Source organism: Stomoxys calcitrans, chromosome 2, assembly GCF_963082655.1.
Source record: "Stomoxys calcitrans chromosome 2, idStoCalc2.1, whole genome shotgun sequence".
Classification (NCBI taxonomy): Eukaryota; Metazoa; Arthropoda; class Insecta; order Diptera; family Muscidae; genus Stomoxys; species Stomoxys calcitrans.
This window is the reverse complement of record NC_081553.1, coordinates 29592344-29607085: the sequence shown is the minus strand read 5'-3', so window position 1 is coordinate 29607085 and position 14742 is coordinate 29592344. Positions and strand designations below refer to the sequence as shown.

The window sequence follows — 14742 nt, the reverse complement described above, 5'->3', positions numbered from 1 at the left end:
ATCAATTAACAATAAAAAAAATAAACGTGATAAGTACGGCCAGGCCGAACCTTGGGAACCCACCTCCATGGATTCAGCTAAAAATATGTACAAAATGAACTCTGCTGAAGGGCATAATTTCATTCTTCGTATCAAAATTTTGCTAAACAAGGGGATCGATATATATGGGAGCTATATGAAATTACAAACTGATTTGGCCAATAATAACCATGGATATTGGGAGTCATAACAAAATACTATGTGGCAAATTTCAGCCAAATTGGATAACAATTGTGGCTTCTAAGGGCTCAAGAAGTCAACTCGAAGGACCACTTTATATGAAAACTATACACAAGGCCATCGTAGCGCAGGGGCTAGCATGTCCACCTATGACGCTGAACGCCTGGGGTTCGAATCCTGGCGAGACCATCAGAAAAAAATTTCGGCGGAGGTTTTCCCTCCTAATGCTAGCAACATTTGTGAGGTACTATGCCATGTAAAACTTCTCTCCAAAGAGGTGTCGCACTACGGCACGCCGTTCGCACTCGGCTATAAAAAGGAGGCCCCTTATCATTGGGCTTAAAACTTGAATCGGACTGCACTCATTGATATGTGAGAAGTTTGCCCCTGTTCCTTAGGGGAATGTTCATGGGCAAAATTTGTATGGTTGCCCAAAAAGTAATTGCGGATTTTTTAAAAGAAAGTAAATGCATTTTTAATAAAGCTTAGAATGAACTTTAATGAAATATACTTTTTTTACACTTTTTTTCTAAAGCAAGCTAAAGCAATTAAAGAGTCACAAGCTGTGAAAAAATTTTTTAACGCCGACTATATGAAAAATCCGCAATTACTTTTTGGGCAACCAAAAAGTAATCCAAATCAGAAGCTATATGGCCCATTAGCAAGCCCTAACGACCTACATCATTAAGAAGTATCTGGGCGAAATTTCATGCGGCTAGCTTTACACGTTCAACCGCTATCGTAATTTCGCCAGACAGACAGAAGGAGGGACGGACGGACAGGTAGAGGGACGGACGGACAGGTGGAGGGACGGACGGATATGGCTAGATCGATTTAGAATGTTGCAGTACCATATTTCAAAATGTTACAAACCGAATGACTAGATTAGTATACCCCCCACCCTATGGTAGTGATTATAAAAACATGTTTAAAGAAATTTCTTTTATAAATACATCTAAAACTGCAAATTGCCAATCTTCAAGTTCAAAGTCAAAACACGTTTAGCAGTCAAACAGAATAGCTCTGGAAGCAAACACTTGAAGTGCTGCATTACGATAATAGCATGGCCAATAACAACATCCAAGTCCCTTTGACTTACTATTTTCATACAATTACGACATTGGTGTTAACACCAATTTTTTGGGTTATCATTGTCATAAGAGAACTACTTCATAGGCCACAAAATCCTACCATAAAAGGGGAAGTGGCTGTCATCACAGGTGGCGCCAGAGGTTTAGGTCGCGAATTAGCCATTGAATTGGCCAAAAGGGGCTGTCACATAGCTGTATTGGATATTTTGGAAGACGAAGCAAAGGATACTGCCAAATTCTTGAGTGAATCATACAATGTTAAGGCCAAGGCCTATAAGGTACGAAGTTTCTTAATATAGTAGTGAAAGTAGACTAAATTTCTATAACTCATGTAGGTTGATATATCTGACTATGAGCAATTGAATGAATTTCACTCCAACGTGGTGCGAGATTTTGGAGATGTCACCATATTGATAAACAATGCCGCCATGTTAGCCATATCCGATAGCACCCCCATGGATTGCAAGGAAATTCAAAAAAGGATCACCGTCAACTATACAGCACAATTGTGGATGAATCAACTGTTTTTGCCCCGCATGAAGGAATTAAATCATGGTTATATCATGGCTATTTCTGCTCTTGCCGCCCTTATTACATCACCCTATGGCCAAATATATGGCTCAAGCAAAAGTGCTGTGAGAGCTTATATGGCCTGCTTGAGAGCAGAGTTGAAACGTGCCAAATACAATATCAGAGTGTTGACCGTAATGCCAACATTTCTAAATACCAATCATCAAGTATTGCACTTTGTAAGGCTGTATGGGTTCGATTTGGTATTGCCCACCATAGATGGCGATGTGATTGCTAAACAAGCAGTGGAGGCAATGTTACATGGCCTTGAGGAGATAACATTGCCGCGTATCGCAAATCTAGCCTGCAAATTGATGGAGTAATTAATTTGATATTCCAAAAGGTTGTCTACACATTGACATTTTGAAATTTTTTTATATCTTTACAGATTGTGGCCGACTTGGTTGCGTGATTTCGTACTGGGAGTAATGAGTCCCAAAGTGAATGTGGAAGAAGTTATAAATTTACTTAGTGCAGATCCGAATTATGCAGCATCATCACCATCATGATTTATATTATGTTTGATTGAATATATTAAAATAAAACCGACAGTCTGGACGGACAGAACCATGATGGATTCTCGGACCATATGATTTTTTAATGGCTTTGGGAAGAAAAGGTTGTTTTGGATGCCATATCTATGGGTTGCCCAAAAAGTAATTGCGGATTTTTCATATAGTCGGCGTTGACAAATTTTTTCACAGCTTGTGACTCTGTAATTGCATTCTTTCTTCTGTCAGTTATCAGCTGTTACTTTTAGCTTGCTTTAGAAAAAAAGTGCAAAACAAGTATATTTGATTAAAGTTCATTCTAAGTTTTATTAAAAATGCATTTACTTTCTTTTAAAAAATCCGCAATTACTTTTTGGGCAACCCATAAATATGAAACTAACAGGGCTTTATTTGATGTTAAGGTGCACAAAAATCTGGGAATTCAAAACCTTCACTGTAACGATCCTACAGAGTCAAATCAAAATCATAAGACACAAGGATATATGGGGTTTGCTGGAATATTTGTGAAGAGCTTAATGCTAGCTCGTCCCCATCCACATCACTGAAATTATGGGGGGATCTGTGACCGATGCCAATGTCGTGAATGGCCTTCCAAGTCTTTTTCGAACCAATTGCATGGGTGAAAACTCGTAGGTAGTTGTCGATTATGGCAGAGTTTTTTAACTTATTGACACGGGATCTGTTGAAGCAACATTCCTCTCTTAAGTGCGACGTCCTAAAACCCTTCCATCTACGGTATACAGTGTTTGGGGACTCAATTGCAACACGAATATCTGCCGAAAAACAAGATTTAGTCTTCGAACAAATTCGTCTCATTTTGATCGGGAGCATAAGATCTTGGACATCGCACACATTTTCAGATAAAAAGTTCCATATGGTACAGCCAACCACCATAGGTTGGGGGGTATATTGATCTAGTCATTCCATTTGCTACAACTTGAGATTGATGTTTAACCCCAAAAAGTGCATATAGTCTTGATGGTCTCGACATTCTAAGTCAATCTCGTCATGTCCATCCGCTCGTCCCTAAGTCTGTGCCTCTGTTAAAATCACCATAGCGTTCGAACGCGTAAAGATAGTCTCTCGAAACTTTGCATAGATACTTCCTATTGCTATATTGTAGATCGTAGGGGATTGCAAATGGTCCATATCGCTTTAGATTTGGATGGCTCCCATATAAAGTGGTCTTTCGACTTGACTTCTTAAGTTAAAATTTTCTCAGAGGTAAACTTCTTACATATCAATTCAAATTTGATATGTGAGATGGCACACAGAAGGCGTGGAACAGTCTGACACCTCACAAATGTTGCCAGCATAAGGAGGGGAAAATCACCGCTGAAATTTTTGTTGATGGTCTCGCCAGGATTTTAACCCCGGCATTCAGTGTCATAGGCGGAGATGCTAACCTCTGCGCTACGATCGCCTCCAACAATCTAAAATATAAAACCATCTCCCGTTTTGACTATTTGAGCCCCAGGAAACCGCAATTGTTGTGCTATGTACGGTCCAAATCGGCCAATATCCTAATATAGCTCCCATATAAAATTATCTCCCGATTCAATGCCTTGAGCCCCAGAAAAACGCTTTCGCTACCGCTCCCGCAAAAGTTTTAGCTTATGGGAGCCATAAGTTAAAACTTTTGCCAGGTGTAGTGGAAATTTGGTACGTATAGTAAAATTAAGCCCTTCGTCTTCTGTAATCCAAAGTCACCACCTGGTTTCCAAGATTCGACCCGACCGAACTCGTTGCGTTTTTATACCCACCACCGAAGGATGGGGGCTATATTCCTTTTGTCATTCCGTTTGCAACACTTCGAAATATTCATTTCTGGCCCTTTAAAGTACATATAGTCTTGATCAGCGTAAAAATCTAAGACGATCTAGCCATGTCCCTCCGTCTGTCTGTTGAAATCACGCTACAGTCTTTAGAAATAGAGATATTGAGCTGAAACTTTGCACAGATTCCTTTTTTGTCCATAAGCAGGTTAAGTTCGAAGATGGGCTATATCGGACTATATCTTGATATAGCGCCCATATAGACCGATACGCCGATTTAGGGTCTAAGGCCCATAAAAGCCACATTTATCATCCGATTTTGCTAAAATTTGGGATAGAGAGTTGTGTTAGACCTTTCGAAATCCTTCTTCAATTTGGCTCAGATCGGCCCAGATTATGATATAGCTGCCGTATAGACCCATCTCTCGATTTAAGGCTATGGGTTCATAGAAGACTGATTTATTCTCCGATGTCGCCGAAATTTGGAATAGTGAGTTAAGTGAAGCCCTTCGACATCCTTCTTCAATTTGGCCCAGATCGGTTCAGATTTGGATATAGCTGCCATATAGACCGATCTCTCGATATAAGGCTTTGGGTTCATAAAAGGCGCATTTATTGTCCGATGACGCCGAAATTTGGGACAGTGAGATGTGTTGGGCCCTTTGACATTCTTCTTCAATTTGGCCCAGATCGGTCCAGACTAGGATATAACTGCCATATAGACCGATCCACCGATTTAGGGTCTTAGGCCCATAAAAGCCAAATTTATTATCCGATTTTGCAGAAATTTGGCACAGTGAGTTGTGTTAGGTCCCTGGATATATTTCTGCAATTTGGCCCAGATGAGTCCAGATTTGGATATAGCTGCTATATAGACCCCTCTCTCAATTTAAGGTCTTGCGCCCATAAAAGGCGCATTTACTGTTTGATTTTGCCAAAATTTTGGACAGTGACTTTTGTTGAGCCCTTCGACATCCTTCTTCAATTTGGCTCAGATCGGTCCAGATTTGGATATAGCTGCCATATAGACTGATATCTCGATTTAAGGTTTTGGGCCCCTAAAGGCGCATTTATTGTCCGATGTCCCCAAAATGTATGACAGTAAGTTAGGTTAAGCTACTTCTGCATTATGGCACAGATCGGTCTCGATTTGGATATAGCTGCCGTATAGACCGATCCGCCAATTTAGGGTCTTTGACCCGTAAAAGACGCATTTATTGTCCGATGTCGCCGAAATTTGGGATAGTGAGTTTGATTAAGCCCCTCGATATCCTTTTTCAATTTGGCCCAGATCAGTTCAGATTTGGATATAGCTGCCATATAGACTGATCTCTCGATTTAAGGTTTTGGGCCCATAAAAGACACATCTATTGTCCGATGTCGCTGAAATTTGGTATAGAGAGTTATATTCAGCCTCTCGACATACTTCTGCACTATGACACAGAACGGTCTAAATTTGGATATAGCTGCCATATAGACCGATATCTCGATTTAAGGTTTTGGGGCCATAAAATGCACATTTATTGTCCGAGTTCGCCGAAATTAGGGACAGTGAGTTGTGTTAGGCCCTTCGATATCTTTCTTAAATTCGGCCTAGATCGGTCCAGATTTGGATACAGCTGCCATATAAACCGATATCTGGATTTTATTTTGGGGCCATAAAAGGCGCATTTAATGTCCGAGTTCGCCGAAATTTGGGACAGTGAGTTGTGTTAGGCTCTTCGAAATTTGTCTGCAACTTGACCCAAATCAATCTAGAATCGGATATAGCTGTCATATAGACCGATATCTTGATTTAGTCTTGGCCCCATAAAAGGCGAATTTATAATCCGATTTCACTGAAATTTGACACAGTGGTAGGCCTTTCGACATCCGTGTCGTATATGGTTCAGATCGGTTTATTTTTAGATATAGCTACTAAAAAGATCAACATATTGTTATATTTGATCCAAATCGGTACATATTTCGATATAGCTGCTAAGGGGCATAAGGTAAGCATTTTTCACCGGATTTTGACTAAAAGTGGTTTACGTAGTGGTGGGTGTTCAAAGTTCGACCCGGCCGAACTTAACGCCTTTTTACTTGTTTCTTTTACATTATATTATTAATTATCTTAGCTTAAAGGGCACATTAGACAAAGTGTTATGATTGCATAAAATGCAATCTAACGCTAATTAGTTCTCATTGATCATTGGGGCAAATTGTTAAACTTAATTTCAACTAGTAACTAACCAACAAGTCGAGCAATCAGAAAGGGAAAAACACTTAAAGCAAGCGCTTAATGTAGTGCAAGTGCAAGTGGTATAATGGCCAATAACTATAATGGAGTCCCTTTGCTGTACTATATGCATTTTATTGCCACATTGCTGTTATCGCCGATTTTTTGGGTTATCATTGTCATCAGAGAGTTATTTCATAGGCCCAAAGCCACCCAGGTACAAGGCGAAGTAGCAGTCATCACAGGTGCCGCCAGAGGTTTGGGTCGCGAATACGCCATTGAATTGGCCAAACGAGGATGCCACATAGCGGTGGTGGATATTTTGGAAGATGCGGCAAAGGACACGGCCAATTTCTTGAGTGAATCATTCAATGTTAAGGCCAAGGCTTATAAGGTATTTGGTTTTTGATTTTCGTATCATCATTGAACTGAGACTAACCTTTAACCCCTTAGGTTGATATATCTCATTATCAGCAATTGGTTGAATTCCACAGCAAAGTTGTCCATGACTTTGGAGATGTCACCATATTGATTAACAATGCCGCCTTGTTAAGACCTTCCAACAGCAATCCTTTGGACTATGAGGAAATTCAAAAAATTTTTACAATCAACATAACCTCCCAGGTGTGGTTGAATCAACTTTTCTTGCCCCGCATGAAGGCGTTAAATCATGGTCACATCATGGCCACTTCATCGCATGCCGCCGTATTTGTATCGCCTTTTACTCAAATATATGGCGCAACCAAGGCCGCAGTTAGAATGTATATGGCCTCCTTGAGAACCGAAATGAAACAAGGGAAATACAAAATAACAGTGACAACCATAATGCCAACATTTCTAAATACTAGTAAGTATGCGCTGGATTTTGGAGTCTTATCTGGAACTGAATGCGTTGCACCGCCCATTGATGGCAAACTGGTTGCACAACAGTCGGTAGAGGCAATGCTGCAAGGACGTGAGGAAATAACATTTCCGCGTATCACAAGTCTTACCTGCAAGTTACAAGAGTAATTATTGAAATCGTTTAGCAATATCTAAACTTCTTGAAAATACAAAAAAATTCTTTACAGATTATGGCCCACCTGGCTGCGGGATGCTTTATTTGGATTGGTGTATCCAAAGATCGATATGACAGAACTTCACAATAGGATTATTGCTGAATATATTTTTACAGGGCAATAAAAAGAAAACAACCCCATATACAGTGCGCGAAATAAATATAGGTTCACCCAAAAACATAAGGGAAAAGTAACAAATCCTGAAATTCAATTAATATTTTTTATTCCCACCAACATGGGATGGGGGTATACTAATCTAGTCATTCCGTTTGAAACACCTCGAAGTATTCGTCTAAGATCCCAAAAAGTATTTATATTCTTGATCGTCTTGACGTTCTGAGTCGATATAGCCATGTCCGTCCGTCAGTCTGTCGAAATCACGAAAGAGGTCGAACGCGTGGAGCTAGCGGTTTGAAATTTTGCACAGATACTTTATATTAACGTAGATCGTCGGGAATGACAAATGGGCCATATCGGTTCAGATTTAGATATAGCTCCTATATAAACCGATCTCCCGATTTGACTTCTTGAACCGCTGGAAGGCGCAATTTTTTACCGATTTGGCTGAAATTTTGCACGTAGTATTCTGTTATGACTTCCAATAACTGTGTCAAGTACGGTCCAAATCGGTCTATAACCTGATATAGCTCCCATATAAACCGATCTCCCTATATGATTTCTTAAGCCCTTACAAGCTGCAATTTTTATCCGATTTGTCAAAAAATTTTGCATGCGGTGTTCCGTTATGACTTTAAACAATTGTGTCAAGTACAATCCAAAATAGGTCTATAACCTGATATAACTCCCATGCCTGATATAACTGTCATGCTAGTCAAGCTCTTGCATATTGGGCAAAAAGAAATTGGATATCATCTCACGATAATGCTCACCATTCACAGTTACTTTACGATTCTCATAAACTTTTAAGAAGTACGGTCCAATTATGCCACTAACCCATAAACCGCACCAAACTGTGACTTTTTCTGGATGCATTGATAGCTCTTGCCATGCTTCTGGCTTTTCTTCACTCCAAAATAGACAATTCTGCTTATTTACATACCCATTGAGCCAAAAATGCGCTATGAACGCAGCACGCAGTTTGATAATAAAATTCAATAATTTGCAAGCGTTGTTCGTTTGTAAGACAATTCATGGTTAAATTACCATGTAAATATAACTGAAGATGTTTGACAATGAAACAAAACACGCAACGTGCGTGAGCTGTTTAAACCAGTGTTGCCAAAAATATAATAGCTAAAAAATCACTCTTTGTTTTTTTAATAAAAATATTTTATACAATTAATCGTACGACTTTCCGTTGCAAGCGTTAAATACCGATCAAATTACAATAAAATGGGCTAATATTTCATAAATAATCATAAATTATCAAATGTACAATTCAAACGATTTGTCATACGACAACCTATTATTTATCGCAAAGTGTGAAGTATCCTTAAGTTATTGATCTGTATCGATAACCGATAACACAAATATGAAACTATTTGTCAAGACACAAAATCGATAAAACCACGAACAATACGAAAACAAAACAAATGCAAAACCAGTAAAGAATGCTAAAAGTCGTTCGGTACCGATTGTATAATACCCTACACCTATCCTATAAGTACAATGTGGGAGCTGTATCCATTTCTGAACCAATTTTGATGAATTTTGGCTATATCTTAATCTGAACCGATTTCGAGCAAACGTATCAGATATTGCGGTAGTCGTCGAGGAAAGCGTTGTACAAAATGTTGATATTAGGTATTAGGAGGCGGTATTAGGAGTCAGAAGAAAATTCTATCCACCAAATTTCAAAAGAATTGGTTAACAAATGAGCACTTTATTGAAATAGTTCTCCAAATCGGACGATCATGTAGAGCTATACCAAAATCTGAACCGATTTCAAGCAAACTTCTCAGATACTGAGGCAGTCATCGAGGAAAGCGTTTTGCAAAATTTTGGCAAGGCATATTTATATCGTACTTAGCTCAGTTGTTGAAAGTCATAACAGAACATCTCATGCAAGATTTAGCCAAATTCGACAACAATTGCGGCTTACAAGGGCATTAGAAGTTGAATCTGGAGTTTACATGGGAGCTATATTAGCTTATAGATCGATTTGAACCGTACTTGGCACATTTGTTGAAAGTCATAACAAAAAACAACATGCAAAATGTCAGCCTAATCGGACAAACATTGCGGTTTCTAGAGGCTCATGAAGTCAAATCTGGAGATCGGTTTATATGGGAGCAATATCAGGTTATAGACCGATATGGACCATACTTGGCACAGATGTTGAAAGTCATAACTACATGCTCAATTTCAGCTAAATTGAGAGATCAGTTTATATGGGAGCTTTATCTAAATCTGAGCCGATATGGCCCATTTGCAATCCCCAAAGACCTACATCAATATTAGGCATCTGTCCAAATTTTCAAGCGGCTGGCTTTACGCGTTTGATCGCTATCGCGATTTCGACAGGAGGATGGACTTGACTAGACCGACTCAGAACGTCGAGACGATCGTATATATATACTCTATGTGTTCTTAGACAAATATTTCGAGGTGTTACAAACGGAATGACTAGATTAGTATACTCTTATCCTATGGTGTTCGATATAAAAAGGGATGCGTTTAGGAAAGAAGGCCTTACTCGAATCGAACGCGGATGAACAAGTGATCAATCGTAAGTTTATAAAAAAGCAATTCAATTTAATTTCTTTTAACATAATGGCATTTGTTATTCGATGCTTTTACAATTTAATCACAGTTGGAGACTTTACAATTACAATTTACAATTCAAATTACAATTCATTCCAATTCGTGTAAAAATATACCGCACAGTTTATAATTCAATTCAGTTAAAGATTCAAATTCAAATAAAAAGTGTAAAATACATATAAAAAATCATAGTTTATGGGTATGATTTTCCAATGATCAAGAATATATTTACTTAAGGGGATCGCAGATCAATATTTAGGGGTGGTACAAATCGAATGGCCAGATAAATGCCCCCCATCCTATTGTGGTGGGTATAAAAATGATGTAGCTTCACATATCAATCCATTCACTCACTGATTTGCTTTCCTTTCCTATACGTCATGTAATCTATTGGGTTGCCCAAAAAGTAATTGCGGATTTTTTAAAAGAAAGTAAATGCATTTTTAATAAAACTTAGAATGGACTTTAATCAAATATACTTTTTTTACACTTTTTTCTAAAGCAAGCTAAAATTAACAGCTGATAACTGACAGAAGAAAGAATGCAATTACAGAGTCACAAGCCGTTGAAAAAATTTGTCAACGCCGACTATATGAAAAATCCGCAATTACTTTTTGGGTAACTCAATAAATTTCCCATTCACATATTGTTGGTATTATCCATAGTAATTGGTATCAATGGTTTGGTTCGGCTTAACAAAAGCTGCTATAACACTATAAGTCATATCATATGTGCTGTCAATTTCAATATTCATAAGACTTGTCTGATGCGTACGTCAAATGCGAATAGTCACTCTCTAATTGCCATATATTCTATTCATAGGAAAAACTTGCGTACTCTTTGCAAAATCCATTTGCCAATACCGCCTCATATTATTTTGATCGCGTCATTGGCAACGATTTTTAATACCATTCGGTATCAATTCAATACCAAACAAAGGAGGCTATTAAGAATTGACGGCGTCACATTTGCATTCTTGTCATCGCGCCAGAAGCGTTGTTGAGCTTTGTACTTAAAATATTAATGCCATTATAAAATTGGGGGTCACGGTAGCGCAGAGGTTAGCATGTCCGCCAATGACGCTGAACACCTGGGTTCGAATTCTGGTGAGACCATTGGAAAAATTTTCAGCGGTGGTTTTCCCCTCCTAATGCTGACAACATTTGTGAGGTACTATGCCATGTAAAACTTCTCTCGAAAGAGGTGTCGCACTACGGCACGCCGTTCGGACTCGGCTATAAAAAGGAGGCCCCTTATCATTGAGCTTAAACTTGAATTGGACTGCACTCATTGATATGTGAGAAGTTTGCCCCTGTTCCTTAGTGAAATGTTCATGGGCAAAATTTGTACAATTTTTACTATAAAATAGTTGTTAAACAAATAAATAAAATGTTTTAATACAATTTGATTGCGTAAAAACCTGCTCAAATACCCGAAAGCGGTAAAATGAAAATAGTACAAATTCTAAGGACATTGTACATCAAAAATATGATAGCCTCTTGTGTAGAAAACGATGCTGTGTTGGTGCATTCATATGAAAACCATTTCTGGGAATCATTGGATATGGAATCAATTTGCTGAAAACAAAGAATTGAGGTTAGTCACGTTGTAAAATTACTTTTTGTAATTATCAAAATAAAATTTCATTGAAATCATTTTCAATGTTTGTTTTGTGGTTCATTAGGGCGTGGAATAGTCAATAACGATTTGGTACCAAAGCCAATAACGGTTTGGTACTAAAACCAATTACTTATTGGTATTTAAACCAATACCAGTTCGGTATTAAAGCTAGTACCTAATGCTACTAATTATTTAATGATTCATCCCGCTAGAACAAAACGGTACTATTCATTTAATGTTCCATCCGGTATTGTTTTTGTACCATTTGGTGTTGCTTTGCTATCTTTAGAGTATGGTACTGAAATAAGCACGTTTGGTATCAACTTTTCACTGGGTGTATCGCACGATGTGTACAACTTTCAGAAATGATATTTTGGAATTAAATATGACATGTCTGATCGAGTAATAGCAGCAGTAGAGCATTCATTGCTTGAATTTTAAATAAAACAATGCTAAACAATTAACAAAAAAATGTGACTAGTTCGACTGGGCCGAATCTTGGGAGCCCACCACAAGTGATTCTACTAAAATTCCACAGAAAATTAAGTTGGATAATCACACTCAACGTAGATTCTGCCAAAGTAGGCACAAAATTAAAGCTTTGAAACCTAATCGGGTAATGGGTTTATATGGGAGCTAATCGAATTATACGGAGGCCACCGTAGCGCAGAGGTTAGCATGTCCGCCTATGACGCTTAACGCCTGGGTTCGTATCCTGGCGAGACCATCAGAAAAAATTGTCAGCGGTGGTTATCCCCTCCAAATGCTGACGACATATGTGAGGTACTATGCCATGTAAAAACTTCTCCACAAAAAGGTGTCGCACTGCGGCACATCATTCGGATTCAGCCATAAAAAGGAGATCCCTTATCATTGAGCATAAAAATGAATCGGACAATACTCATTGATATGTGAGAAGTTTGTCCCTGTTACTTTATGGAATGTTCATGGACAAATTTACATTTGCATATCCAATTATTAACTGATTTGGACAATAATTACCATGGATTTTGGGAGTCCTAACAAAACACTATGTGCAAAAATTCAGTCAAATTGGATAACAATTGTGGCTTCTAGGGGCTCCAGAAGTCAACTCGAAGGACCATTTATATGGAAGAAAAATATCCAAATCTGAACCGATATGGCCCATTAGCAATCCCTAATGACCACAACGATGTATTACAAATGGAATGACTAGATAAGTACACCCCCACCGTATGGTGGCGGTTATAAAAGCATGTTTAATGAAATTTCTTTTACAATTACAACGAAAATTAGAAATTGCCAAACATCAAGGTCCAAGCTAATACATTAAGCAGTCAAACAGAATAGCTCTGGAAGCAAACACTTGAAGTGTTGCGTTGTGATAATAGAATGGCCTATAACAAAATTCAAGTCCCTTTGACTTACTATTTTTATACAATTACGACATTGGTGTTAACACCAATTTTTTGGGTTATCATTGTCATAAGAGAACTACTTCATAGGCCACAAAATCCTACCATACAAGGGGAAGTGGCTGTCATTACAGGTGCCGCCAGAGGTTTAGGTCGCGAATTAGCCATTGAATTGGCCAAAAGGGGCTGTCACATAGCTGTATTGGATATTTTGGAAGACGAAACAAAGGGCACTGCCAAATTCTTGAGTGAGTCATACAATGTTAAGGCCAAGGCCTATAAGGTACGAAGTTTCTTAATACAGTAGTGAAAGTAGACTAAATTTCTACAGCTTATGTAGGTTGATATATCTGACTATCAGCAATTGAATGAATTTCACTCCAACGTTGTGCAAGATTTTGGAGATGTCACCATATTGATCAACAATGCCGCCATTTTAGCCATATCCGACAGCAACCCTATGGATTGCAAGGAAATTCAAAAAAGGATCACCGTCAACTTTACAGCCCAATTGTGGATGAATCAACTCTTTTTGCCCCGCATGAAGGAATTAAATCATGGCCATATCATGGCTATTTCTAGTATTGCCGCCCTTATTACATCACCTTATGGTCAAATATATGGCTCATGCAAAAGTGCTGTGAGAGCTTATATGGCCTGCTTGAGAACAGAGTTGAAACTTGCCAAATACAATATTAAAGTGTTGACCGTAATGCCAACATTTCTAAATACCAATCATCAAGTACTGCACCTTGTGAAGCTGTATGGGTTCGATTGGGTATTGCCCACCATAGATGGCGATGTGGTTGCTAAACAAGCAGTGGAGGCAATGCTACATGGCCTTGGGGAGATAACATTGCCCCGCATCATAAGTCTATTCTACAAATTGATGGAGTATTTAATTTGATATTCCAAAAGGTTTCCATTGACATATTTTGAATTTTTGTAACTTTACAGATTGTGGCCGACTTGGTTACGAGATTTCGTACTAGCAGTGATGAGTCCCAAAGTGAATGTGGAAGAAGCTATGAATTTCATTAGTACCGACGCGAATTATGCTACATCACCACCATCATGAATGATTTTATGTTTGATTGAATATTTAAAAATAAAGCCAACAATCTGATCGGACCGAACCATCATGGACTCTCTGACAATGAATTTTTTGTGATTTTTTTACGGCTTTGGGGAAAAAAATGGAAAATGTTTGATTTATAGATGTACAAAATTTTCAACAAAATCAGTAATGAAGTGCGAAAATGTGCCAAGTACCCATCGCCATGTAGTCCCATACAAATTGAGCTTTGTTAACTCAGTTCGTATTGGAATCATTTTGCAACAATCATATCGGGAATTGATTGCGCCCTCTATGATCCTAAGAAGTCATATCGGGGTTTCGGTGTTTAAGGGGATTTATATCAGTTTATATATCTATACATATACACAGATAGAAAAATGACGGTACTTTGCCAATACCGCCTGGTATTATGTTGTTCGCGTGGCAAAGATTTTAATGCCATTTGGTATCAATTCAATACCAGATTTATATATAGCTCGA

The 14742-nt window shown here is 38.4% G+C and overlaps 2 protein-coding genes across 2 annotated transcripts; both read left to right on the top strand.

The window, feature by feature from the left end:
* The first annotated feature begins 1214 nt into the window (after positions 1 to 1214).
* Positions 1215 to 2465, top strand: LOC106082581 (17-beta-hydroxysteroid dehydrogenase 13). Its single transcript, XM_059363271.1, has 3 exons — positions 1215 to 1588; positions 1646 to 2199; positions 2269 to 2465. Exons 1-3 carry the CDS (start codon positions 1283 to 1285, stop codon positions 2387 to 2389), a joined length of 981 nt encoding a protein of 326 aa, XP_059219254.1. The 5' UTR covers positions 1215 to 1282; the 3' UTR covers positions 2390 to 2465.
* A 3881-nt stretch (positions 2466 to 6346) lies between these two features.
* On the top strand, positions 6347 to 14293 carry LOC106082608 (17-beta-hydroxysteroid dehydrogenase 13). Its single transcript, XM_059362624.1, has 3 exons — positions 6347 to 6779; positions 13525 to 14078; positions 14142 to 14293. Exons 1-3 carry the CDS (start codon positions 6474 to 6476, stop codon positions 14260 to 14262), a joined length of 981 nt encoding a protein of 326 aa, XP_059218607.1. The 5' UTR covers positions 6347 to 6473; the 3' UTR covers positions 14263 to 14293.
* The last annotated feature ends 449 nt before the right edge of the window (positions 14294 to 14742 follow it).